Here is a 24,124-nt window from a genome sequence, read left to right as displayed (position 1 = left end):
AACATTGAGGATGTTGGAGAAGTGAGCAACACTTTAACGTTTCCATTTGAAAAATTCCTAAAGGGCATTTAATTCTGGGGGCAAAGCAGCTTGTATTTGAAATACTTCATATCACTATATGTAAGGACACCAATCAGAATTTGTTTTGATATCTAATTAATAAAAGTATTATTTTTTAAATTTTTTTAAATGGGGTTCTTGTTAGACCTGAATGCTACCTTACAAAAGTCAAACACAGCTTGTATTTTCATTAATTCTGAATGTTCTTTAGATTTTTTGGTTGGTCCTTATGTAAACCATAATCATTATTTCCTTTTCCATATCCATCATAATAACTGCTTATCAAACATCACAAGCAACTTTTAAAGTGTAAGTTCACCTTTTTAACACAAAATGAAAAGATAAACACCATCCCCACCTCCATGGTCCACATGTGATTAGCTGTTACTACCCATGCAGCCAGTGCAGTGGTTCAGAGATTTGTAGGCCCCACTTTTCCTCTTCATCTTTCTTTAGGGATTCTAGGATGGATCAGAGTGATTCTGGTTTGTCTTGCGCTAGAACATGACCACTTTGACCAATCAGAATTACTCTGATCTATCTCAGAAGCCCTAAGGGAAGAAAGAGAAGAAGTGTGGGTGTTCTGTCTCTCCAATCTAAGCACTGAAAGTGTGATCTCTGTAACTTACAGTTGTGATGAGATAGCGATAACTCCAATCTTAGTTGAATAACACAGGCAGTGACTCGATCAGATGACACCTTGTAGATCTTGTGAAGTTTATTCCATAAACTGAGAAAATCTTACAACAATGAACATCGGATAGGTCAAAATATCATAATGTGATCTGCTTCATGACATGAGGCTAGAAGCTGAAATGCATTACTAGGAAAAAGGGGTGGACTATCTATACAGCATGAACCAAAGGAAAGAGAGGAGCAGAGACAAAATACAAAGAACACTTAAAGGCATATGACAGTCATGTGAAACATGGCAGTGGGGCTTTCAGATCCAAAGACAGTGACAACTAATTACCCAAGGAGGTAATTGCAGTGGGGACTGAGGGATGGTGTAGGGTGTTAATTCACCTTTTCACTGTTGTTGTGCTAATCTGAAGGCCACAAAAGTTTGGAGGTCTTTAGCTATTGACTCTGCAGACAGTTGGTGACTTCTGTGCACTGTGCACTTCATCATGTGCTTACCCTGCTCTGTCATTTTATGTGGCCTACCACTTGGTGGCTGAGTTGCTGTTGTTCCCAGTTGCTTCCACTTTGTTATAATACCACTAATAGTTGACCGTGGAATATTTAGTAGCAAGAAAATTTCACGGATGGACTTATTGCACAGGTAGCAACCTATCGTGGTACTATGCTTGAAATTCCTGAGCTCCTGAGAGCGATCCATTCTTTCACAAATGTTTGTAGAAGCAGTCTGCATGCCTAGGTGCTTGATTTTATACATCAGTGGCCATGGATGTGGTTGGAACACCTGAATGCAATGATTTGGAGGGGGTGTCCCAATACGTTTGGCAATATAGTGTATAACAAAATAGAATTTTGATATTTTGTGGCATTAAAAGAGAACATAATTTTTTTTCCTTGACATTTTACACTTGTACTTCTAGTTTCAACAAGACATGGGTAGGTAGATCTGAAAGCTTTAAGGAATGGTGGCTCCGCTTACCTCCTGTGGGCAGCCTCTGTTAACATGGAAAAGTCTCATGGCTACTTTTACCATTGACTAGGTAAATTCTTACTTGCCAAGGGCCCACACCGTCTGCTGGATGAAACTGGGAACTACAGCACAAGCAAATTTTGGGGTCCTGTGACATTAAGGCCTCTTAGGGGCATTTTCCCATTTTTTCTGTCTCTAAATGCCCCTGCATGTTTAGAGGCAGGAATGTTCAGAAGCAGAAAAAAAAAACACTTTCAGTGAGTCCAGAAGCAGCGTTTTGGCAGAAAAAAATGCTTGATGTGGGTAAACCCATAAAAAAAAAAATCTAAGCATACATTGACACTAGGAGCATTTAGCTCTTGAGCTTTAATTCATTTAATTGGCCAGAATAAATTATTATTTTGGCCAATGAAATTAATTACCGACCAAGCACTTGTTGAGCCTTATACACATTTATAAGCGTCAAGCATTTTTTTTTCTACCAAAACTCTGCTGCCAGGAGGAAAGGCATCTCCTGTAGGAGAGATTGCCAAAATGTACAGTGTGCATGGAGTCTAACAGGTGACAAGTGTTAGTTCAGCTCAGATCTACTGGTATTGTTATTCTGATTGCTGTTCTTATTGTGGTCCTGGTTTTTCCTCTGGTTCCTGCTATTTCTCTTTCTTCTGTTGTTATATAATTCAGCCTTATTGCTTGTCTAACCATGTTTATGGACAATATTTTTGCCTGCTGGTTAATTACTTTGCTGCAGCTGCCTCCTAACTCACTAGCTTTTATCAGTGTCATTTACCAACAGGATGCATGTGGCAACCTTTGCCATTGTAATTTTTTTTGAAAAAACTGGAAATGGCAAAGAAAAACTATGCAACAGGAGATAGGGAGCAACTTGTTGAGAATCTTTCCCTGAAAGAGTGGTGTTGCCAACCATCTGGTCACCATCTATATAGGACATAAATCCTATGGAACCTACAGTCTGGGCTTTCTGTATGTTTTTCTCTTAGTGTATAGTTTTTCTAATATATTTTCCTGTCAAGAAAAGTATCAAAGTGAATGTCCTGTTCAACCCAGCAAGAAGTTTTTGATCCTTACATTTTTCATATTGTTTACCAGTCCTGTCTCTAGCATTCCTAGAACAAGTACCCAGGTGGAAGACATGTATGCTGTAGGGCTATTGTCCTATAATCTTTGCCATAACAAGTTTCTTACCATCTGTGGTCTCATCGTGCCATAAATTTATTCATTAGCCTATCCAATAGCTGCACCATATTCAATGTGGGGGATAGGTCCTGCTGATAAGTCTTCTAGCCCTCTTACAAGAGATCTTTTACACCAATGGGGCTTCCCCCCAAAAAAATTTAGATACATCATACAGTTTACTTCCACTTTTTATAGAACCTCTTATAACCTAGATATTAAGCTGGACCCCTTTTCTGCCTTGCAATGTAAGTCAAATTGCCTGATTCTTGTGTTATGTATAGATGGGCCACTTTCCTGGGCAAAGATTGATCATTTCAAATAAGGTCAATGAATCATCTGGATTTTTTTTTTTGTGCTCTAATTCTCTTCTCTCTACAGTCCCTCTTCCTCTTCCTATTCAAGCCTCTTTAGCTTCACCCACAGCCAGATGTGATAGAACCATTCTTTACAGAGTTTAAAAGGACACTTGGAAAGTATTATGGATATCTTTGTCATCATACCAAGTAAAGGTTGATATCCAGTCCTACTTGTTGCCTACAGGTTGTGGGTGGGGACAGCTCTCCATACATGTGAGGGTACTCTTCTCATGAACATTCTCACTAATGCTAGGGACCAGACTGGACTGTTCATATGAATTCAACATTAAGGCATTTCTCTGTGCCCAGAAGTGAGCTGTTCACTTTCAGCAGCTTCAATAAATGTGAGGCTCCATACTGTGAACAGACTGCCTCAAGACATTACACACCTTGTCTTCCAGAATGTAGCATTTAGAGGGGGTCACCGCTAACCTTGTGTTCTGCTCCACCAGTCCAACTTTCCTGTCATTCTGTCACCTCACTTCCAGTGACAGAATAGGGGCTTCTATGCATGCACTAATTAACTTCTTTGACTCTCCCGTGGCTACATCCATGGGGTCTCTGTGCTGCTGATCCTGTCCTGATTGCTTTTGGGATACTGACAAGGAGGGTGTAAGCACACTAACCCCCTCCCTAACCTGAGGAACCATCACTGATGCCCTACCACTTTCCACTGTCTGGCTGCGATTACGTTCTCTGGTAACTGATAACTGCCAGCACCTGCTTACAAGTTTAAATGCTTTATTCTAAATCACCCAGGAAAGATTTAATATATGGCTGAGAGGGTTATACAACCCAAATCCTGAACAATCCTGAACCTGTGCAATCCTGGGTTTTTAAAGCAAAACAGTTGTGCAAAACAATTTGTCTTTGCTGCTGTCTATCACATTAATAGAGAGGCTTGGGAGATGGAGGGGGTTGTGCTAAATTCAACTTTTACAGGAAGGTTAATATTTACATACATATTTACATATACATGGATCTATTGATTGCTTTGACAGTCTTTTTCATTGAAGGTGACACAACTTATGTTTTTTTTATTTGCCTAGGGTTTTGACTTGTTTACTGTTCTACTTTTCTTCTCATTTTTCCCTTCTCTCTCCCTTTATGAGGATATCCAAAAATACAGTGGGAATAAAGACATATGTGTGTGTGGTCTTTGGTGCCATTATCACTGCTAGTTATACTGTATATGTAGAACGTATTCTACTAGGTGCTAATGGCATTGATTAATAATCTCCATGTATTCTTTTATCTTTCCAGTCCAAGACTGAGAGTGTCCTTCATTGTATTCTCGACTCAAGCAACTACGATTTTGGAATTAACAGATAACAGGTACATACCTATTACACTATGTGTTTTTGATTATCAGGCCAAAAGCAGACATCATTGCTGAATGTTGTATGTTTACCAAGACATGCATTGTTTTTTGTAAGGGGAAACACATTTCATATTCAAATATATGGAAAGTGTTTCCTTAATTAGCTATTACATTACATTTATTTACATATCTATTTTTCTTTTCTTTTCATGCTGTAGCTTTTATTCTAAAAAAAAAATAAGACCACCTATAAATAAACTGATTATACCTCATCCAGTAGTCCTGTACTGACACTCTAGTAACAATGGAGGTATTCATTAGTGCACAAGGGATCAATAACAAGTGCATTAAATGGCAGAAACACATGTTTGCATTCAAAAAAATGTTGCCATATGCTGGAAAATTTGTAAGCAATGTGTGTGATCCTCCTTATTTATCAGTGAGATGACAGAAAGAAGGTAATTGTGCTTGTTCGGTCAATTTATTGGATTGATCCAAACAAGATAAATGCTCATTTAGGGCTAGGACTAAGATTTGAATAAATACTATCATTTTATTATTAGTAATATTATTCCTATTATTATACAGAATTTATATAGCTCCAACAGTTTGCGCAGCGCTTTACAATATAAAGGGAGACAGTACAATTACAATACATTTCAGTACAGAAGGGATAGGAGGGCCCTGCTCATGGAGCATACAATCTAAAGGAAGGGGAGGTGTTAAAAAGGTGATAGCTGCAGGGGATGATCTGATGGAGATGGCTTAAATACAGTTCTTAGCTAGAGGTGGAGGTAGGCTTCCCTGAATAAGTGAGTTTACAAAGATCGCCTAAAGGCAGACATAATGGGGGCTGACCGGACATACTGCAGTAGGGAGTTCCAGAGAATGGGAGAGGCTCTGGAGAAGTCCTGGAGGAGGTGATGAGGGAGTTAGAGAGCAAGATGTCTTGGGAGGAGCGATTGGGACGATATCTGCGGATGAGGTTGGCGATGTAGCTAGGGGCAGTGTTGTGGATGGCTTTGTATGTTGTGGTTAGTATTTTGAATTTTATACGTTGGATTAGTGGAAGCCAATGAAGGGATTAGCAGAGAGGGGCAGCAGTTGCTGATTGGTAGGTAAGGTGTATGAGTCTAGCAGCAGCATTCATAATTGATTGAAGCAGGGATAACCTGTGTAACAGTAGATCAATGAGGAGGGAGTTGCAGTAATCAAGGTGGGATATAACCAAGGCTTGGATAAGTTGTTTTGTGGTGTCATTGGTCAGAAAGGGACAGATTTTGGAAATGTTGCAAAGGTTGAGCTGGCAAAATTTAGCCAGTGATTGGATGTGGGGCCCAAAGGAGTGGTCAGAGTCTAGGATTACGCCGAGCACCCTGGCATGAGGAGAAGGACCAATGGTTGTGCTGTTGATCTTAATGGTAAAGTCATGAGTGGGGAATTGGGAAGAAGAAAATATTACAAGTTCAATTTTGGAAAGATTGAGTTTGAGGGAGTGGTGTGACATCCATACTGATATGTCGCTTAGTAGATTTGTGAGGAGATTGAGGGTTGAGCTGGGTAGTGGAGAGATAGATCTGGGTGTAATCAGCATAGAGGTGGTATTGGAAGCCATGGGAGGTTATCAATTGGCCCAGGGAGGAGGTGTAGAGAGAGAGAAAAGGAGGGGCTGAAGGACAGAGCCTTGGGGTACCCCAGCAGAAAGAGGAAGAGGAGTGGAGGAGTTGTTGTTGTATGTGACACTGAAAGTGCACTGAGAAAGGTAAGAAGAGAACCAGGAGAAAGCAGAGTCACAGAGGTCAATGGAGTGGAGTTTACTGAGAAGGAGCGGGTGTCAAAGCCAGTGGAAAGGTCCAGGAGTATGAGTATGGAGTAATGGCCATTGGTTTTAGCAGTTAGTAGGTAGTGAGTTTTAGTAGGGCAGTTTCAGTGGAATGTTGTGGGTGGAAGCCAGACTGAAGAGGATCGAGAAGGTTGTTGTTGGTGAGATAGCAATTCATATGGTTGTGCACAAGGCGCTCAAGAAGCCTGGAGGCAAATAGGAGCAGGAAGATGGGTCTTAAAAAGTCATCGCTGGACCCCACCTGTTTGAATAACTTAAGTATAGGGGTAACCAGTGCATGTTTGAGTGGGGAGGGAAAGGTGCCTGTGGAGAGTGAGAGGTTGAAGATGTGGGTTAGAGAGTTTAGAGCAGGAAGGAGGCTGCAATAATCGTGAAGGTTCAGGGTCCAGGGGACAGGTGGGGTGAGGTGAGCCTTGGAAAGGAGTTTCTTAACTTCCTTGGTGGTAACAGGGTCGAAGGAGGAGAGTATTGAGCATGGAGTTGGGCCTGGTATGTTGGTTGGAAGAGAAAGCTTGACACTGGAGATCTCTTTGCAAATTGTGTCGATCTTGTCCTTGAAATGACTGGCAATCTCCTGTGCAGTAAGTAAGTTGGTGGATGGAGGCAATGGGCGGTGGAGTAAGGAATTAAGGGTAGAAAAGAGTTGGATGAGAGGGTTTTGATGACAGTGTTCTAGTAGTTTTGTTTAGTAGCATGGAGACGAGAGTTGTATTTGAGAAGGGCAGATTTGTAGAGGGTAAAGTCTTGCAGGGATTTAGTTTTACGCCATACTCGCTTGAGTGATTTCAGTGATTTTGTCTTTTAAATATAGCTGTACCCCCCATGAGTGCAGCTGACTGATGATGATTAAAAGTGATTAAAGTAGTCACATAAATGATGACAATCAGAGTTCTTCTCATTGTGCAGAGGCTTCTCGACCACACACCTTAGCGACTCCATGCACACTGACCCAGTGACCAGTCTAGGGGATTTTTTTTTTATTTTAATGCTGAATAAACTTATAACAGGGAAGAGGTGTAGGACATGGGATGCTCTTATAAGTACGAGTTTTAAAGAAAAGGACACTAACTTCACTGTCGTGAATATAGCACTCCTTGACCAATGAGACTGGGAGAGAAAGCTAAAATTAGGAGTTGTAGTGCAATCTGTATCCCATAAAACTACATTGGCTCTTATCCCCTTGCAGCCTCAAACATCACCCGGATCAGTAAACAGTCTTTTACTAACAAGACCCAGGGATAGCTGCCCAGACTATCTTGCTTCCTTCTAGTGAAGTGATTGAGACTTCACCCTTGAGATTCCAGTCTGCTGAGGTGTTGCAGGTATGGGCTCCCAGGCTCTGTTACAGCCAGGACCCTGATGAACAGCAAACGAACCAGTAGCAAGGCCTTCAGAGATGGCAGCTTTCCCAGCTGGTGAATCTCTTAGCTCAGATGTGTAAAGTTGTGCTTCAAATGCATGCTAGGCCCCAATCAGGGTACAAGGCCCAGCAGCAAGAACAGTCCAGCAGCAACTTCTCAGCCCTCAGCCTGAGGCAAGAGAGCTAGCACATGGCCTTTCCAAATATTTACACTTTCTCCCATCATGCCCCAGTGGCTCCTACTGGGGTGACCAGAAGAGTGATGAATATTCATAACTCAGCCAAGCAGGACCTTCATACTATTTCCAGTGGAGTAACAACCCCTACTGGTAACAGTGAGAGACCACAGACCTTCTGAGCTTATGGAGAGACCAAATGCATGCCTGGGTTGACTACCTCCCAGCCAAAAAAAAAATTCCTCTTACTTATCAATCTAACTAACAGGGTACTACATAGTAGTAGTACACAGATATGTGATGGTATTAGTTCTTGCTTAATTTGTGTAGTTACAATCCATTATATACAGTTGTGTTCAAAATTATAGCAGTGTGTTGAAAAAAATGAATAAAGCTCAAAATCCTTCTAATAGCTTTCCATACACACAAATGCATTGGGAACACTACACATTCTATTCCAAATCAAAACATGAAGAAAAATATATCAAATTTGTGTTGTTCCTCTAAAAAAATTGAAGAAAGGTGAATATTAGACTGTTCAAAAAAATAGCAGTGTTTGTATTCTTCTTTACAAACTCAAACATTCACTATATAAACTGAAAAATGTTTGAAGATTTTGCTTTCCTTTGAATCACTTAATGAATATTTCATTGTATAAGCACAGTTTCTGAGAACTGCTGTATATCTGTGTTGCATGGAGTCAACCAACTTCTGGCACCTGTGAACAGGTATTCCAGCCCAGGATGATTGGACTACATTCCACAGTTCTTCTCCATTTCTTGGTTTTGTCTCAGAAACTGCATTTTTGATGTCACCCCTCAAGTTTTCTATTGGATTAAGATCCGGGGATTGGGCTGGCCACTCCATAACGTCAATCTTGTTGGTCTGGAACCAAGATGTTGCATGTTTACTGGTGTGTTTGGGGTCGTTGTTTTGTTGGAACACCCATTTCAAGGGCATTTCCTCTTCAGCATAAGGCAGCATGACCTCTTCAAGTATTCTGATGTATTCAAACTGATCCATGATCCCTGGTATGCAATAAATAGGCCCAACACCGTAGTATGAGAAACATCCCCATATCATGATGCTTGCGCAACCATGCTTCACTGTCTTCACAGTGTACTGTGGCTTGAATTCAGTGTTTGGGGGTCGTCTGACAAACTGTCTCCGGCCACTAGACCCAAAAAGAACAATCTTACTTTCATCAGTCCACAAAATGTTGCGCCATTTCTCTTTAGGCCAGTCAATGTGCTCTTTGGCAAATTGTAACCTCTTCAGCACGTCTTTTTTTCAACAGTGGGACTTTGCGGGGGCTTCTTGCAGATAGCTTGGCTTCATATAGGCGTCTTCTGATTGTAACAGTACTCACAGGTAACTTTTTAGACCTTCTTTGATCTTCCTGGAGCTGATTGTTGGCTGAGTCCTTGCCATTTTGGCTATTCTTCTATCCATTCGAATGGTAGTTTTTCGCTTTCTTCCACGTCTTTCAGGTTTTGGTTGCCATTTTAAAGCATTTGCGATCATTTTAGCTGAGCAGCCTATCATTTTATGCACTTCTTTATATGTTTTCCCCTCTCCAATCGACTTTTTAATCAAGGTACGCTGTTCTTCTGAACAATGTCTGCAACGACCCATTTTCCTCAGAATTTCAGAGAGAAATGCACTGTAACCAGCATGTACAACATTTGCTGCCTTCCTTCCCTAAATAAGGGCAATAATTGCCACCTGTTTATCAAAGAATGAATGACCTCACTAATAGAACTCCACACTGCTATTATTTTGAACATGCCCCTTTCAATTAGTGATTCAATTACACAGAATCAGCAGCATGCATGTCATGACTGTTGGGTCTGTTGGATTTCTAATACTCTACTACACCTGCTAGTAAATTATTTGCCATGCAGAAATATCATTTCTACCAAAAACAGTGATTGATCAGGTTAGTGATGTCTGACTGCTATTATTTTGAACACAACTGTATATTACACAATATATATTCTACATATTGGGCAAATTATGCAATAAACCAGAGTTTCTCATTGACTACAGGGATACATAACGAAATTCCTCAGCATTAAATTGTTACTAAACCCAGGACCCTACATTCACTATATCTGGTCTCCCACAGTACACAGAACATGGAAATGTATTTATTTTAGTAAATATAAACTGTTAAATACCTTTTATAATCAGCAGTTAGAACAATCTTGTGACTTCTATCAGTGTCCAGCAGAGCACTGGTTAAAGCTTGTAGGAGGAGATTTAATTCTCCCCTGATTGTCCTATGAATCTGCATAACACCAGACCCTTCTGGACAGAGGTGTTCACATCACTCTCCCAAGAAAAAAAAAGCTCTCTAGCAATACACACCAAACTGAGCATGTGCAGCTTTCCCCCAATGCTCTGTTCTATTAGCAGATGAATTGGAGGCAGTAGAAGGGAAGGATCAGAGAAGACAGGATCAAACATCCTTTTTACACAATGTGGAGGATTAACCCCTTGGGTTCCACAGTGAGCATAACAAGCATGCTTGACTGCATATAAAGACAGATTTTTCTCTTGTGGGTTTAGTAACACTTTTAACTAAACATCTCTAAACCCTCTAGAGCAGGGGTTTCCAAACTTTCCAAGCAAAGGGCCAGTTTACTGTATTTCAGGCTTTAAGGGAGCCAGACTATGGCCAGTGGAAGTAGAATATGCCCTGGCATCAGCACCCCATCATTGGTTTTAATGGGAGGAATAGTGCCCCACTATTGTATCAAAGAAATAGTGCAGTGCTTAAATTAATAGTCCTCAGTAATTCCCGATCAGTGGATGTTCCTCAATTAAGAACGGAAGAAATGCCCACTCACCGGAACTACACTTGGTACAGTGCAGTGTATGAATATTATTCCCTGGTGTCACTGGAAGTGTACATCTGGTTCAGCCCTTGGAAGAGTATCCCTCTCTAGATCAAGCAGGTCCAGGATCACAACAATTTAGGCTCCGACACAGAGTTCCCCTTAAGGGATGTATGGGTGTTGCTTTTACAGTAGTAGAAACCTCCCACTCTGGATGAATTCGGAGTAACACAGCTTCTGGAAAAAAGTACTCCCCATGCGGGGTTAAAGCAAAAAGGTGCCCATAGTGTGATAAAGTTTAAATAAAGCAAATTTTATTGAGAGAACAAAGGATGCATCCAATGGATATCAATAGGAACGGCAGATAGCAACATAAACACTAACCGTCCCTAGAAGGAAATGGCCGCCGGAGCTCCACGATGCTCCGATGGCGTGACGTCAACGGCACGAGCAGGCTCCTCCTTACGCGTTACGTGCCACGCACATCGTCAGAGGATGAGCCGGTGCCCCACTATTGATATCAATGAGAAAAATAGTGCTCCATTGTAGATATCAATTAGAAGAATAGTGTCCTATTGATGGTGTCCATAGTGGGGATTGGTGCTCCAGCATTGGTGTCAGTTGGTGGAATAGTGCCCCAAGGGCCAGATAATGGCAAGCAAAGGGCCACATCTGGCCCCCAGGCCACAGTTTGGAGACCACTGCTCTAGAGAGTCCCCCATTCACTTGATTTACTTATGTTGTTCCCATAGGGAAAACATTTTCTTTGAAATCTCAGTGATGTCATCACCTGTATACAACGTAATCCAAACTTCTTCTGTCAGTGGCTCAGGGAAGAGGGCACCTTACATCATGTTAGACATGTCCTGCAGAACTGGTGAGGGTGTAGAGAAGAGAGATAACCCAGCAGGCAGACAGCTGAATAAGGTGACATTTCTCCTACACAGTAAATACTGTCAAGTGACATTTACTATGCAGCTTTTTCTAATAGATTGCAGGAAGGCAGCAAGACAAAACCATATTTGTTCATTGTTTCTGCTAATAAAAGATTGTCATTGAAATGTATTTATTTCTTTAGAGATTTTAGTTCATAGTGTTGGGGATTCTCTTTCCCTCATTCTGTGTGGTTGCAGAGCTTCAGCAGGAACTCACAATGTTGGTTTAGCAGCCAAGCCCTTAATTTACAGCCTACGTCATTCCTTTAGGGCTTGTTTACAAAAGCTTTTCCATCTGAAGAGTGATCCGAGATGGATTACTCTTCAGAGGGAATTTGACAGGTGGTGAGAAGGTATTATGTTGTTTCCTCACTGCCTGTTTTAACCCCTAGAAAGCCGCACCACAGTGCACACAGTTACAAAGCAGTTGTGGCAGGGCTCTATTTATTTGAGTAAGTCGTACGGGGGGGGGGGGGTGCTTCTGGGGGGGGATAATTTTTGCAGCACTGAGCCATAGGTACACCCTCATCCGCTTTCTTTGGAGCTTAAGGGGGAGAGATTGTGATAAGAACATAGTTCAACCGTGTGTTTTTATTGCCCCCCAGCCACAAGTGTAAACATAGCCTAATTGCTTAAAAAAACTACCCAAAAAAGTCAGGGTTGGAGCTCGTGTTTTCTGTAGAATCCATCTTATCTCCTTTGGCTTCTGACAAGCAATGCCTCGTTCAAGGCATATTTGTCAGTTGCCTACAAGAAATGTCACCTGCTTGTAATTAAATGCAAGGTGCTCATCCATCTCAGCAACAGACAATGGACTGGATGCTAGCCCTGGGTCACATATATGCAGTCGTACGGGCCGCATTTTGCATGGGCACGAGAGCCCATTCATTTGAATGGACTCCTGTGCCCCGGGACATGCAGGGAAGAAGTCCCTGCACTTCTATGGAAACCGCAGCCCTCACAGCCCTCACAGGAACTGGTTCCCAGTTCGGTTGCAATTTCCAGTGCGGGAGGTGTGCCATTAGAATTAATGGCTCCCACCCACGGGTTTGCATTGTTCTGTGTGGGTGGATTTTTGTGCGGATTCGCAGCGGCACCACCCACACATATGTGAACCTAGCCTCAGAGACTGTAAAGGTTTTCTGTTACAATAATTTTTATTGAAATTAAATTGAGAGACAGTTTCAAGACACAAATAGGTAGCTGGACCAACATGCTGAGCTGGAATTTGTCTAGCATAACAAAATAACAAAAACTTCCTTGGCAAATTGCCTATAGCAAGAAACAGTGGACACAGTTTCACATATAAAATACAGTAATCATAACCACTTGCCTACCAGGCACTTATACCCCCTTATTTACCAGGCCAATTTTCAGCTTTCAGCGCTGCCGCACTTTGATTGACAATTGCGCGGTCATGCAACATTGTACCCATATGAAATTTTGATCATTTTTTTCTCACAAATAGAGCTTTCTTTTGCTGGTATTTAATCGCCACTGGGCGCTTTACTTTTTGCGCTAAAAATAAAAAAATTGTAAAAAATTTGAAAAAAAAAAGTTTCTTTGTTTCTATTATAAAATTTTTCAAACAGGTATTTTTTTCTCCTTCACTGATGTGCGTTGATGAGGCAGCACTGATGGGCACTGATAGGTGGCACTGATAGGCAGCACTAAAGGGCACTGATAGGCAGTACTAATGAGGTGGCACGAATAGGCGGCACTGATAGACAGCACTAATGAGGTGTCACGGATAGGCGGCACTAATATGCAGCACTGATAGGCGGCACTGATAGGTGACACTGATGATGGGTACTGATAGACGGCACTGACTGGCATCACTGCTGGGCACTGACTGGCGGCACTGACTGGCACAACCCCTGGGCACTGACTGGCGGCACTGACTGGCAGCACTGGTGGGCGGCACTGGTGGGCAGCACTGGTGGGTGGGCACAGGTGGGTGGCACTGGTGGGCACAGGTGGGTGGCACTGCTGGGCACAGGTAGGTGGCACTGCTGGGCACAGGTAGGTGGCACTGCAGAGTGGCACAGGTGGGCGCACTGCTGGGCACAGGTGGGCGCACTGCTGGGCACAGGTGGGCGGAGCTAGTGGGCGCACTGCTGGGCACAGGTGGGCGGAACTTGCGGGCGGCACTGCTGGGCACCGATCATCAGGGCACTGATCATCAGTGCCCTGATGATCGGTGCCGATCCCCGCTCTGACAACTGCCGGTTCTCGGCAGTACTTTCCTCACGATCTGACAGCGTGAGGAAAGTGCAGCCGAGAACCGGCACTTGCATTTTCCTCTGATCAGCGTGTCATTGGACACCGCTGATCACGTGGTAAAAGGCCGCTGTGATTGGCCTTTTACCACATCACGTGATCAGCTGTGTCCGTAGGACACAGCGATCACGGAGATCGCCGGGTGCGCGCCCCGTGGGGCGCGCAGGAGAGCGCGTTCTGCGAGGACGTCATATGACGTCCACCCAGAACTGGCCGGCCGCAGTGCAGCCGTCATTCGGCTATCTGCGGTCGGCTACTAGTTAAGGCATATGCTGTCAACATCTCCCATAATTCAAACATATGAGGTTCAAGGCCATATAAAAAAAGGGGGGGGGGAAGGGAAAACATTTGAGGGACTGTAAAAGTTTTAAGGCTGAACCCCAAGTAGATAGAAAACAACCAATTGAATCATTATTACGTTATTAAATGTATTTTTTTTAAATGCAAGCTGTGTAAGCATCTGAATTTGAGGGAGAACCAGTCCATGCAGACAGTCAGGTGAGCTGCATTTTGACAGCATTTGCTGAGAGAAGGAGAAAGCAGAGTGACAGAAAAATTAACTCATTACTCTGCTGCTTCTCCTTTCACTGTGCAGTCGAAGGGGGTTTGGGGACCTGTAAGTGAAAGTGAAATTGCAGCACAGAAAGATCAGGTCCTGTGTTTCAGAGTAGTGTAAAGTTTATGATCAAATAGACTTACAGTAAATACAAATCTTTTGGCAGCTCCCATAAATGTATTTAATCTGTCTATTTAACTCTTTGCCTGAAATGTAACTGTAAAGGCCCCCTTTTCTGTGACAGCATAAGAACAATGAGAGTTAGTGTAAATTAGTCTTAGCAATTTAACTTCAGAATGCTCTCAGGTGCATTTAGTAAAAAAGCGGCATGAAATTGAGCTTGAACAAAAAAAGCAGAGGATTAAAGTGCAACTACTGGCAAATTCATAAAGACATTCAGTATATGATGCAGTTTTTTTTAAATTAACATAGCAATATTGATTTTCTCAGTCCATTCTTTAACCACTTCAAGTCCGGACACTTTTACCCCCTTCCTGTCCAGGCCAATTTTCAGCTTTCAGTGCTATCACACATTGAATGACAATTGCATGGGCATGCGACACTGTACCCATATGAATTTTTTAGCATTTTTTTGAGACAGATAAAACTTTATTTTGGTGGTATTTATTCACCACTGGGATTTTTATTTTTTTGCTATATAAATGAAAAAGTCCAAACATTTTGAAAAAAAAGTTTTTCTTATAAAATTTTGCAAATAATTGTTCCTTATAAATCTTGGCCAAAATGTATTCAGCTATCTTTTTAGTAAAAAAAAAATAACCCAAATTAGTTTATAACCAAAATTACATTTTTTCAAATAGTTTTTTTCATTTTTATTTTTTTTATATCATTATTTATGGTTTTTTAACATACTGTCACCCTAGCAGTAGAGTGTCACCATAGTGACACTCTACTACTTGTGGGGGTGATGACGATTTTTTTCTTTTTTTCTTTACACTGATTGCTTTTACACCCATAAAGGCTGTAAAAGCAATCATTTCTCCTTCTCTCTGGCTGCATTCTTGCAGCCATTGAGAAATACTGTGAGAGCTGTGATTGGTCACAGCTTGTCACATGGTACAAGGCTGTTGTGAATAGCCTTGTACCGTGTGACCTCTGTGATCATTCACAGATTTCACTAGTAGTAAGCAATGATGTCAGGAAGTGACATCTTGCTTACTATTATTCATGTGATCACTGATTGGCTAATCAGTGATCACATGATCGGGACCTCACACAGAGGTTCTCCGGACACAGCGGGCACCGGATCGTGGTGCTGCGCGCTCCTAGGGAGAGCTCACAGGCAGTGAATGCGAGGCCACCTGCTTCGGCACTGCTCCCGTCTAGCCATTTATGTACATGGGCCGGACGGGAAGTGGTTAAAGTGGTAGTAAACGGCACCAAAAACAAAGTAAACAAGTAATAATGTGCTAGTATGCATTACTTACTAGCACATTATGACACACTTACCTGAAAATTAAAGTGCTTCCATCTTCACCTGGTCTTCCTTTCGGGCTTCGGCTGTATGAATGGTCGAGCCACCATGACGTCACTCCCATGCATGTGTATAGGAGTCACAGAGTTCTGAATGGACGACACAGTCCATTCAGAACCCTGTGTGCATGCGCGGGTGACGTCACCGGCTACTGCTAGAGTAAATATCTCCTAAACAGTGCACGTTTAGGAGATATTTACTGTACTTACAGGTAAGCATTATTATAGGCTTACCTATAGGTAAGAATCAAAGAAGTGACTTTACTACCACTTTACCATGGTTTTTTTATACCTGTTGATCCTGACTAGAGATGAGCGAATTATTCAAAAATTCGATTCGGCTGATTCGCCGAATTTGCGGGAGAAATTTGATTCGATGTGAATTTATTCGCCGCGATTTTAACTTATTTAAAGGGTTTCTAGGCTTCAGAGAGCCTTTATATTAGTGCAGAACACTGTACCTTTAATTTAAATGCCCTTGGAGTCTGCTGGGGAAGAGAAATAATACTGTCAGTCAGTATGACATGCAGATGAGTGCCGTCGATCTTAGAATCATCGCACACTTCACTCATTTGGGCAGTCACGGGGCACGACGAAGAAGAAGAAGAAGAATGAAAAGAAGAAGAAGAAGAAGAATGAAAAGAAGAATGAAAAGAAGAAGAAGAAGAAGAATGAAAAGAAGAATGAAAAGAAGAAGAAGAAGAATGAAAAGAAGAATGAAAAGAAGAATGAAAAGAAGAATGAAAAGAAGAATGAAAAGAAGAATGAAAAGAAGAATGAAAAGAAGAATGAAAAGAAGAAGAAGAGAATGAAAAGAAGAATGAAAATAAGAAGAAGAATGAAAAGAAGAATGAAAAGAAGAATGAAAAGAAGAAGAATGAAAAGAAGAAGAGGAAGAATGAAAAGAAGAAGAAGAAGAATGAAAAGAAGAAGAAGAAGAATGAAAAGAAGAATGAAAAGAAGAATGAAAAGAATGAAAAGAAGAAGGAGAAGAATGAAAAGAAGAAGGAGAAGAATGAAAAGAAGGAGAAGAATGAAAAGAAGAAGGAGAAGAATGAAAAGAAGAAGGAGAAGAATGAAAAGAAGAAGGAGAAGAATGAAAAGAAGAAGGAGAAGAAGGAGAAGAATGAAAAGAAGAAAAAGAAGAAGAAGAAGAAGAATGAAAAGAAGAAAAAGAAGAAGAAGAAGAAGAAGAATGAAAAGAAGAAAAAGAAGAAGAAGAAGAAGAAGAATGAAAAGAAGAAAAAGAAGAAGAAGAAGAAGAAGAATGAAAAGAAGAAAAAGAAGAAGAAGAAGAAGAATGAGAAGAAGAATGAAAAGAAGAAGAATGAAAAGAAGAAGAATGAAAAGAAGAAGAAGAAGAATGAAAAGAAGAAGAAGAAGAATGAAAAGAAGAAGAAGAATGAAAAGAAGAAGAAGAAGAATGAAAAGAAGAAAAAGAAGAAGAAGAAGAAGAATGAAAAGAAGAAGAAGAAGAAGAATGAAAAGAAGAATGAAAAGAAGAAGAATGAAAAGAAGAAGAAGGAAAAGAAGAAGAAGAAGGAAAAGAAGAAGAAGAAGAATGAAAAGAAGAAGAATGAAAAGAAGAAGAATGAAAAGAAGAAGAAGAAGAATGAAAAGAAGAAGAAGAAGAATGAAAAGAAGAAGAAGAATGAAAAGAAGAAGAAGAAGAATGAAAAGAAGAAAAAGAAGAAGAAGAAGAAGAATGAAAAGAAGAAGAAGAAGAAGAATGAAAAGAAGAATGAAAAGAAGAAGAATGAAAAGAAGAAGAAGGAAAAGAAGAAGAAGAAGGAAAAGAAGAAGAAGAAGAATGAAAAGAAGAAGAAGAAGAATGAAAAGAAGAATGAAAAGAAGAATGAAAAGAAGAAGGAGAAGAATGAAAAGAAGAAGGAGAAGAATGAAAAGAAGAAGGAGAAGAATGAAAAGAAGAAAAAGAAGAAGAAGGAGAAGAATGAAAAGAAGAAAAAGAAGAAGAAGAAGAAGAATGAAAAGAAGAAAAAGAAGAAGAAGAAGAAGAATGAAAAGAAGAAAAAGAAGAAGAAAAAGAAGAATGAAAAGAAGAAGAATGAAAAGAAGAAGAAGAAGAATGAAAAGAAGAAGAATGAAAAGAAGAAGAATGAAAAGAAGAAGAATGAAAAGAAGAAGAATGAAAAGAAGAAGAATGAAAAGAAGAAGAATGAAAAGAAGAAGAATGAAAAGAAGAAGACGAAGAATGAAAAGAAGAAGAAGAATGAAAAGAAGAAGAAGAAGAAGAAGAAGAATGAAAAGAAGAAGAATTCCAGTACAGCAAAAAGTGTATCTGCAGAGAGCTCCGCTATTTCTGACAGTTCTCTGACAGTTCTGACAGTTCATTTACAGCGGTTGAAACATTGTATCTATTTATTTCCGAATAAAAACATCTGTATCCTAAATGGAAACAAATAGATACAATGTTTCAACCGCTGTAAATGAACTGTCAGAACTGTCAGAGAACTGTCAGAAATAGCGGAGCTCTCTGCAGTGACACTTTTGCCGGCTGATCGGGGAAAATTCGATTCGTGCATCCGAAGTTTGCTAAAATTCGGATTCGATGCGAATCGAATTTTTCCTAATATTCGAAACGAATTCCACTTTGCCAAGTTCGATTCGCTCATCTCTGATCCTGACAGTAGACCCATTATGAGGAACCCAGAAAAAGGAAAATGGCTAGGGACAGACGACATCATATTTGTCACTTGTATTGTTCCCATAGTCATAGTTCCACTTTAAGAGTAGAAATCTTATGCATTAAAGAATGGAATGCAGCTGACATAGTAAAAGGGAGAGGCAAATCTGAGTCTGAAGAAAGTTCAGAAGTGCAGGGGCAGAAAAAGATGTACAGAGCAGGCACAAACACAGAGAAAGAGGCACACTAAAATCACAATAAAAGGGATCCGATCCAGACCAGCCATATTGGAACAATGTGATAATAGTGTACAGTTTTACATAATTCCTACCACAATGAGATAAAAAGGTTTTACTGTGTAGGCCGGGTGTTTATGCTGAGACGATCATCTGGCTGGAACCAGCAGAAGCATAAGTTTTGTATGTGAAAGTTGAGAACACAGCTGACCATTCGCTTGAGAGGCCACATCAGGGATTATAATAATTAATATATAAGATGTTATATAAAAATACCACTGCACTACTATTGTGATAGTGTATATACATGAATATATACAATGAATATATTATTATTTATTATTATTTCAGGTACTTGTATAGCGCTGTCAATTTATGCAGTGCTTTACATATATATATTGTAAATTCACATCAGTCCCTAACCCTTAAGGGGCATACAATCTAAGGTCCCTAACTTACATTCATACATACACATATTAGGGCCAATTTAGACAATTAGCCAATTAACCTACCAGCATGTCTTTGGAGTGTGGGAGAAAACCCAGAGTACCCAGAGGAAACCCATGCAGGCACAGGGAGAACATGCAAACTCCAGGCAGGTGGTGCCGTGGCTGGGATTTGAACCAACGACTCTAGTACTGCCAGGCGGAAGAGCTAACTATTTAGCCACTGTGCTGCCCCATATTTAATGTATATATTGTAAGAACTAGCATCAAGGGTAGAGCTTTTGAAGCGCACAGTCACTCACTTCTTTTTTAAAGGCCGTTTTTGTCCAATTTTATTTAAGAGAAAGGTCCACACAACAGGGGTATCCACCATCACTGCAAACGAAAACAAAGATTCAGCCTCCTGGCTCTCTTTAGCAGCACCGCTGCTCAGGCTTCATGCCTCAGGCCTCTTGACCCTTCACATACAACACACTGCACTTGGGTTACCGCCCTTTCACAGCACTCCTGCTTCTCCAGCCCACAGGCTTGGGCCCTGTTTGCTCTCAGACTTCTCTGTGCCACCATGCACACTTGTGGCTGCCACCATGCACACTTGTGGCTGCTCCCTTGCACCCACATGGACTCCTCGGGAGGGTGGAGCCCAGAACCCTGGTCCTGACTCTAGAAGAAGCCCACACACACCTGACCAATCAGTTTCCTGGCCATTCCCAAAACCTGGTCGGAGGATTGGAGATTTCATCCCTCCCTAATCACTTTGAAATCTCCAGGTGCCAAAGTGGACCCAAATGAGCAAAATGAAAAGCCATTTTCCTCTGCATTAAACAAGTACCCTGGAACCCCTCAACCTGCTTTGTTGAGAATCCCGGGTGAAATATCCTTTCTACACTGTGACAGGCCGCCACACTGTCACAATATGAATATAATTACTGTGAAAATATAGAATGGGTTTGCTGCTGTTCACTGAAATGTGTTTCCACACCAAATAGAACCTAATAACCAAAAAGTGTGGAGCTACCCTCTTAGAAAACTAACATATGTAAATAGTGGTGGAAACCCCCATGTGAATGTGAATCACCAGAATATTGTATCCAATGTATACTGCTGAAACCTTAATAACTGATATATAAATTAAACAAAATAACTAAGTTTAGCACCCTCCTAGAAAGGTGCTAGGTTTAGATAGATTTAGTTTGTATTTTGATAAGTAAATTATTAGTTGTCACATTGTAGTCAGTGTGGTTGTGATTATTGTTAGGTAAAAGCATACCTTGTAGACTGTAATCAGTGTTGCTGTGTTCTACTAGCTAGGTCTGCTCAGTATGTTCAGTTGCTGCCATTCTTATAGCTCCCTCTGCATCCAGAAAGCTTGAGAAGCTTCTGGATAATAGGCTTGGAGCTATGTAGATGGCAACATGAATATTGATACAGTCCTGGCCTATCCTAGAGAGAGAGGCTCTGATGGCATGCTGGGAAACTGTATATATTCAGTGAGCACACAGAGTTCTGGGTCTTTTCCTGTATAGGATTGGTCCAACCAGGAGAGGGCACGCCGCCCTCCCAGGCAATGCTGCTGGATCTATTGCTGTAGGCCTCAGACCTGAGAACCTGAATGCTGAGCTACAGCTGACTGAGGGGCCATTTACTGAAAATCTGGTCTAATATCATGGAGGAAGGCAACCAGCTGTCCTTGGACTTTGTGAGTACTGACACCCCTAAAGGATCTTAGAGACTTTGTGCTACTTACAACCCTCTGGTGCTAGGGAGTCAGCTGTGGGTCTAGCTAGCCCACTTAATCTCCAACTTCAAGGGATTCTGCTCTAGTTTGCTACTACAACTAATGCTGCTGTCTTAAAGTTGAAGTCCACTGGTTGTCTGAATGCAAAGATTTCGTCATAGCTTATCTCAAAGAATATCTAAAGTCCTCAACTGTACATAATTCTTGTTTTTGGAGTGTCCCACCTAATTCCCTCAACCATATCCAAGTTCTCCAAATATAAAAACAACAAAAATAACATCCCTAGACTTATCATTTAAGAAACGTGTGAATGAGCCTATGTGCCTGGCTGCATGGCAAAGCTTTTTGAGGAAGACCTGGACAGTATTCCTGCAGCTCCTATGGTAGTAGCCAGGGGCGGACTGACAACTCATGGGGCCTCCGGGCAATAGGGGATCAGGGGCAATAGCCCCTGTGTCCTTGCCCAAACTCAAAAAAGCCTATGAAAAAGGTACCAGGGGCATCTCATGGGGCCCCCTACTGACCCCGGGCCCTCGGGCAGTGCCCAAGTTTCCAAATGGTCAGTAGCGCTACATAAGTGTGCTGCAAATATGATATATAGTACATAAATATATATATATATATATATATATATATATATATATATATACTGTGTATAAAGGAACACCTTAAAACTGCAAAGTGCCCTACATGCATTGTAAAATGAACTTATTACATTTACTAACAAACACAGCTTCTTATATATGCAGCATATACTGAATGATGGCGAGAACCTCTGTTGTGTGAATATAAAATCAATACAAAAAATGTATCTCTAACTCTAAAGTCTGATGAAATAAACTCTGGGATTGGTTTGCTAAAACTGGAAAATCTGATGCAGCTCTGCATAGAAACCAATCAGCTTCCAAGTTTTATTGACAAAGCTTAATTGAACAAGCTAAAGTTAGAAGTTGATTGGCTGCCATGCACAGCTTCACCAGATTTTACACTCTCCAGTTTTAGTAAATCAACCCCTCTGTGTCATGAAAAACAGTCCATTTAGATTTGTGCTGCTCAAATGAATCCATATCCAATAACACTGCACCATGTGATATCCACCACCATCAATCCTATGTGCTCACCTCCATGTTAGACTTTAGAGCACTGGTGTCAAACTCGCGGTCCTCCAGCTGTTGCCAAACTAAAAGTCCCATGAGGCATTACAAGATTGACAGTTACAAGCATGACTCCCAAAGGTAAAGGCATGATGGGACTTGTAGTTTTGCAAAAGCTGGAGGGCCACCAGTTTGAGACCCCTGCCTTAGAGTTTCACTGCATGCCTTCCCCACCCTGGGGGCAAATCCACTGGTGTAGGATATCATCGGTTTCACCAGCTACTTCTGATTCAAAGGATCCTACAGCAAACAAGGCTCAAATACAATAAAAAGGCCATCATTGTGTTTTACCATATTAAAAGATTAAAATTGTATTAAAAAATCCAAAAATGCATTCTCAAGAAACAGTGCACTTTAAACCGTGCACATGGATATACTGTATGGATTGTATCTATACAACATGATGTCCCCTTAAGAAAAATCAGAAAATTTGCATCACCTTTCATGTGAGTGCACTTATGGGTTTTAATAAAATTTGAATCTTTTAAGATCGAAAAAAAAAAAAAACGTTATACAACAAAGTATATCCTGCTGCCTCTCTGACTAATGCCACGTGGTTTGAATTTTTTTTGTGTTTTCAAATGTTCCCCTACCAGGAAGTTCACAGTTAAGTGGTTTCAGATGCATGAAAGTACTGTTTGCAGCTATTGTAGTAATTGAATGACAAAAAAACTACTATTCATTGTAAATTATTGACATTGAATTCCCAAATTATAGTGACTTAAAGAAAGATGCAATGTTCTTTACAGCAACTGTACTATGCTGTATGGATGGCTGCAATGTCAGTGATTATAATTATGATATTCTAGAGGTTGCAGGAATTGTACTTATCCATGGAAAGTATACCCAGTGATCACAGGATGTCATAATACAATTTTTCTGTGATATCTTAATACTAATGGGAATTATGGATATTTCTGCACCTAGTCCTCTAGTCTGCTATATATGAATTACCAGTGTGTGCTCAGACTCATATATAATAACAGAGCAACCGGTACACTGATGTCATGGCTATAGGAGAATATCTCTATCACAGTCAATAAAGCCTATCTCCAATTTTTTATATACTTAAAACATATGGGGGCTGAATTATAAAAACCGAAGAGTGCAAAATCTGGTGCAGCTCTGGTTCCAGACAGCTTCCAGGGTTTTTTGTCAAAGCTTAACTGAACAATCCGAAGTTAGAAGCTGATTGGCTACCATGCAGAGGGGCACCAGAATTTGCATTCTCCAGTTTTAGTAAATCAGCCTCATGGTTTTAATAAATGTTGTGCTTCTGAGCACTCTGCAGGACTTGTTTGGTTCCTAAAGTAAACACTTGCTGACACAAGTCAAAACAACAGGGTCACCTAACTTTCCCCTCTCCAGCAGCATATATTGATCTTTGCTTCACTTTGTTTTCATACTGATCAGCTACCGAGGGCAAAGAGAAATGCCTGGTATTCCCAGGTATGGAGGAGCATGTAATTCACTCCCAGGGCTGGTTTCCCTACTCCACACCATGGCTGGATCTAGGGGGGTTCTGGGATGGACTTTGGGGGGATTTTATGCTGGGAAGGGTAATTTGGAGGGGGTTTGTTTTGAGCAGTGACCCTTTGCTTGCTTTTAGCTGGACCTTGGGGTACTATTTCATCCACTGATACTAACAATCGGGCAACATTCCCCCCCACCGACACCAATGGAGGGACTCAATTTCTCCCAATGACACCAACAATGGGGCCAAATGACACCAATTATGAGACACAATTCCTCCCAATGACACAAACAATGGGGCACTATTCCTTCCACTGACATCAAAGATGGGTAATTTTTTTCCCTAGTGCCACTGGGACCTTTTCAACTCCCAATGGCCCCAGTCCGCCCCCCCCTAAAAACT

The 24,124-nt window shown here is 41.0% G+C and overlaps 1 protein-coding gene across 3 annotated transcripts in view; it reads left to right on the top strand.

Moving 5' to 3' along the window:
* Positions 1-24,124, top strand: part of ANTXR2 (ANTXR cell adhesion molecule 2) — a 274,337-nt gene that overhangs the window by 42,526 nt on the left and 207,687 nt on the right. For all 3 annotated transcript variants that reach the window (XM_089675449.1, XM_089675440.1, XM_089675431.1), the window contains exon 4: positions 4,489-4,560. In XM_089675449.1, the coding sequence (XP_089531575.1) occupies positions 4,489-4,560 (72 nt within the window). The remainder of the gene's footprint in view (positions 1-4,488; positions 4,561-24,124) is intronic.

Source organism: Staurois parvus, unplaced genomic scaffold (genome assembly GCF_062004578.1).
Source record: "Staurois parvus isolate SC_StPar_1 unplaced genomic scaffold, SC_StPar_1.0 ptg000013l, whole genome shotgun sequence".
NCBI classification, from domain to species: domain Eukaryota; kingdom Metazoa; phylum Chordata; class Amphibia; order Anura; family Ranidae; genus Staurois; species Staurois parvus.
The sequence above is the reverse complement of the archived record's forward strand: the minus strand, read 5'-3'. Positions and strand labels throughout refer to the sequence as shown.